This window comes from Oratosquilla oratoria, chromosome 9 (genome assembly GCF_046742065.1).
Source record: "Oratosquilla oratoria isolate Oo_2021 chromosome 9, ASM4674206v1, whole genome shotgun sequence".
In the NCBI taxonomy this organism is placed as follows: domain Eukaryota; kingdom Metazoa; phylum Arthropoda; class Malacostraca; order Stomatopoda; family Squillidae; genus Oratosquilla; species Oratosquilla oratoria.
The window spans coordinates 40300592-40305591 of record NC_134785.1 but is presented as its reverse complement, the minus strand read 5'-3'; the positions used below and the strand labels follow the sequence as shown (position 1 = coordinate 40305591).

General features: G+C 42.4%; 1 protein-coding gene across 3 annotated transcripts in view; it reads right to left on the bottom strand.

Annotated features, from left to right (window-relative positions):
• IA-2 (tyrosine phosphatase IA-2) overlaps positions 1-5000 on the bottom strand; it is a 737060-nt gene that overhangs the window by 170604 nt on the left and 561456 nt on the right. For all 3 annotated transcript variants that reach the window (XM_076190257.1, XM_076190258.1, XM_076190259.1), the window contains exon 17: positions 563-754. In XM_076190257.1, coding sequence (XP_076046372.1) covers positions 563-754 — 192 coding nt within the window. The remainder of the gene's footprint in view (positions 1-562; positions 755-5000) is intronic.

Below are 5000 nucleotides of genomic sequence, written 5' to 3'. Positions count from 1 at the left end.
TAATAATAATAATAATAATAATAATAATAATAATAATAATAATAATAATAATAATAATAATAATAATAATAATAATAATAATGATAATAATAATAATAATAATAATAATAATAATGATAATAATAATAATAATAATAATAATAATAATAATAATAATAAGCTCATCTACACTTTCCATGCACGTTCTGATATCAAAACAGTTTTGAATCACATAATTGAATAACAAAAACTTAGTTTATTCATTTGTAGAGAAGTGTTGTACAATGAAATACGAGGAGTTAATGGTGAAATTATGTTGTCAGGAGAGACCATCCGTTCTATATCGAGGTCGGATATAAAAGTAAATAGAACAGTAGAAACGTAACAAAATATAAACTAAATGAAATAGAAGAAAATAAAACAAATTAGAAATAGGATAAGCAAATAAAAAGTTATAAAATAAAACAAAAATAAAATCAACCTGCACCAGTTTTCTGTGTGTAACACAGGGCGAGTGTAGTAGAGCTTGTACCCTTCAACTGTTCCGAGGCCAAGACGACCCCAAGACGACCTCGAGACTTACCTCGTAATCCTTGGACGATTCAGTGTCGTGCGCCGTCAGGCCCTGAAGCTTGGCCTTGGACCTGGCGTGCCTCCTGAGGAAGTAGAGGACGGTGGCGGCGACGAGGAGGGCGGCCATGACGCCGCAGACGATAGCAGCCGCGGTTAGGATCTCTCCCTCGCGCGTGCTGAAGACGACAGCGGACATCTGGGTCTGCAGAAGGAAACCACGTGGAGTCAATAAAGTGTTCGTGCAGGGGAGGGGGGGGGGGAGGTGTCCGTAGGGGGTAGGGAGGGAGGTGATGTGTTCGTGGGGGGAAGAGGGTCATGAGGTGCTCTTAGGGGGGGGGCGGTCAGTAAGATGTTCATGGGGGGAAGGAGTGGGGGTATTGACTTGTTCGTAAAGGGAAGAGAGGGGGAGGTAATGTGTTTGATGGGGGGAGGGGGTTCAGTGACGTCTTCGATGGGGGGGGGATGGGGTAATGGAAAGGGTCTTCGATACGGTCATGCATTTGTGCATTCCAACCAAGGAGCTTTACAGCGGGCCCTACATGATCGACTACCCTGTACAATAACGTGTTAGCGGTGCATAACCACATGGCACAGTAAAGGTGGCAGCACACTAGTCATTTTTCACTAACGTGCTACTCGCTTTTGCTACTTCCTTTGAGTAGAAACTACTTCTTTGACGATCTTCTTTTGTTTTTAAAATATCCAAATGTCAAGTTTCTCTTGCGCCATACAGTGAGAAGCTGAATGACGAAGTAAGAGAAATCAAACCTGAAATACGAATGTTAGACGCATTGTTGAGATGTTCTTATTGAAGTCTAGAATATTGTAACCGAAGTCGTATTTACTCAAACGAAGTAGCGAAAGTAAATAGCATGCTATCCTAGTGTGCCGCCACCTTAATACGTATCAAAAATTATTTGCAGTGTAATGAAGATATTGGAGAACCATGCACAGGGAAAGATATGCATGGTGTCAATATATTTTGTCAATGATATTGATCGTGTAGATATCGTAAATGCTGAGTAATGATGAAATAATGATGGCAACTTGGGGAGGTGGGATGGGGGGGTTGAGGAAGGTATGGTTGGGATACGATATACAACTATCAATTTTTTTTTATTTTTCATTTCTCATTGTAATTTTGTTTTATTTTTACTTTTCATTTGTTTATTTCTTTAATTGTACGAGAGACGTTCTTTCAGATTCACAAGCACAAGTCCTTGACGTGTGGCTACATACCACCCTTGATACCAAGTGACGACAAAATCACCCAATGGCATTCCAGTAAACTGTTCAACAGTGTAAAGATGATAACCTTAAACCTTTAAAATCTAAACCTTAAACCTTAAACCTTTAAATCTTAGAAATTTAAACCTTAAACCTTAAACCTTTAAGCCTTAAATCTTAAATTTTTTAAACGTCAAACATTAAGCCTTCCTCTGGATTACCTAAGTGTTCACTACAGGCGTAACATGCTTTGAACGCACGTTAAAACGCAGGAGAATGTGTGATACCAATAATGAATAAGGATGTTGAGGATTACACCATTCGCATCTGCTTGGTTCGTACAGACAATTGCAGTTCAGCTGGTTCAGGACTGAAAAAAAGTGTCTGCAGCGCTGAAGGGAACAATGGGGATGATATTAGCAGAGGCAGTGGAACAGGTGACAGGTGGGGAAGGAGAAGGGGAAGGGGAAGGGGAAAGGGAAGGGGAAGTGGAAGAGTAAGAGTAAGAGGAAGGTGAAGGGGAAGGGGAAGAGGAAGGGGAAGGGAAAGGAGAAGGGGAAGGGGAAGAGGAAGGGGAAGGGAAAGGAGAAGGGGAAGGGGAAGAGAAAGGGAAACATTAAGGGGAGGAAGGGGAAAGGGGAAGGAGAAGGGGAAGAGGAAGGGAAAGGTTAAGGGGAAGGGGAAGGGGAGGAGGAAAGGGAAAGGAGAAGGGGAAGGGGAAGAGAAAGGGAAACATTAAGGGGAGGAAGGGGAAAGGGGAAGGAGAAGGGGAAGAGGAAGGGAAAGGTTAAGGGGAAGGGGAGGAGGAAAGGGAAGGGGATGGGGAAGGGAAGAGTTAAGGGGAAGGAGAAGGGGAAGAGGAAGGGAAAGGTTAAGGGGAAGGGGAAGAGGGAAGGGAAGAGGAAGGGGAGGGAAAAGTTAAGGGGAAGAGGAAAGGGAAGAGGAAGGGGAAGGTAAAGGGGAAAGGGAAGGAGAAAGGGAAAGGGAAGGGGAAGGGGAAGGGGAAGGGAAAGGGGAAGAGTTGGGAAAGGGAAGGGAGAAGAGGCAAAGGGAAAGGGAACAGTAAGGTTCTGGGAGAAGGGAGGAATTGGAAAGGAGAAGGGCGAAGAGGCAAAGGGAAGGGAAAGGGAAGGGGAAGGTGAAATGACAGATGACAACGACAACAGAGGGACGACAGTGACGACAGAAGGACGACAACGACTCTAAGTCAAAGAAAAGAACGAGAGAGAGACAGAGGACATCAAACTAAGACGAGGAGGGAGGACAGTGACGAGGAGGACGTACAGCAGGGAAAGGGAAGGGGAAGGTGAAATGGACAGATGACAACGACAACAGAGGGACGACAGTGACGACAGAAGGACGACAACGACTCTAAGTCAAAGAAAAGAACGAGAGAGAGACAGAGGACATCAAACTAAGACGAGGAGGGAGGACAGTGACGAGGAGGACGTACAGCAGGAGGGCACCATCAAGATCAATATGCATGAAAGAAGAAAAAAAAAAAAAACACCGAATGCATAGAGTAAGACAAGGCTCGCTACTATCACCTTTGATATTCCCTATTTTCATCATCCCTGAATGAAGGCCTAAAAATATCTCCAACGGGGAAGCAAAGACAAAACAAAAAACCTGTGCAGCACACTCCTACAACGTACTGTGCCGCTCTAGAACCCTCCATCTATTGCATTACTTCGCCGTCTCAGGAGGCGAAAGGAAGACAAAGAAAATATATATAAATGTCACCGCTCCTGTAAACTGTCTTTTCTTCTTCCGGATGATTCCATCATCACAAAAGAAGAAGAAGAAAAAAAAAAGTAATTATCTTCGAAAAGCGTTTAGGTCTCCCAGAGCACAGCTACAGACACTCGGAGACACTGGTGAGGTCCCCAATGGTCCCTTTGGCTCGTTTCACAGGTATCGACTTTTCGCCATGCGCCATCCACGACACGACGTCATGCTCTCAATTAACCATGGATTTTTAAAGGCGCTTTCACACATGGTCGTGACGTGTGAAAGCGTCCATAGACACCCATGGCTATTTGAGAACACAACGTCGTGCCGTGGACGGCGCACGGCGAAAAGACGATACGTGTGAAACGAGCCTTTAGAGATCATTATTTGCTCTCTAAACATCAAAACCCTTCCTGCCCCAAACACAGTAACATAAACTTCCAAAAAACATATTCGATCACCAAATATTGAAATGTCTTGAATTCTGAATATACGTATGGATTGCTGGTCACTCAACATAAACTACCAACAACCTATTCTATCATCAAATGTTAAAATGATCTTAAGACTCAATGTAGAAAGCAGTTTGTTGATTATTTACTTTGTCTTCTTTAGCACTAAGTGTGGCTGAGTGAAGGGGAGAGGGAGGGGGTATCTAGCGTGAGTGAGTGCGTGCGTGTGTGCGTAAGCGCCCAGGTCGAGTATTGCCTGTATTGTATGGTGCCACTGATATTTCACAAGCACCTCTATCCTCGAGAACAATGCCGGGGCTCAGGATCATAATGGGACAAAGGAACAAGGTCGTTGGCCGCCCGGATTTCTCCGTGTCAGCATAGACCTTCATCACATTCACCTCCTCTTCTATCCATCATCAAGACGATGTGGACGTAACGTTAGTGTTATTGTGACGTAACGCTACTAGACGTGATATTTGCAATAGTTGCAATGAGGTAATGTATACGGGGGGGGGGGTTATTAATTGGGGTGGTGGAAGCAGGTTCGTCACGAGGAGACCGGATTGATATCATGTGGAGTGACGGGTTTGTCACGTGGGAGGGCAGTCACGTGATAAGGTCTAATGGGTAGATTCCAAAATGTACTGGTGACACTGTGTGTGTGTGTGTGTGTGTGTGTGTGTGTGTGTGTGTGTGTGTGTGAGTGTGTGTTTATGTTTACACATGTGTATGATTACACACAAATACACACACACACACACACACACACACACACACACACACACACACACACACATATATATATATATATATATATATATACATATATATATATATATATATAAATACATATATATATATATATATATATATATATATATGTATATATATTATATATACATATATATACATACACATACACATGTATAAACATATATATATATACATATATGTATATATATACATAAATGCATATATATACATATATATATATGTATATATATATACATAGATATATGTATATATATACATATA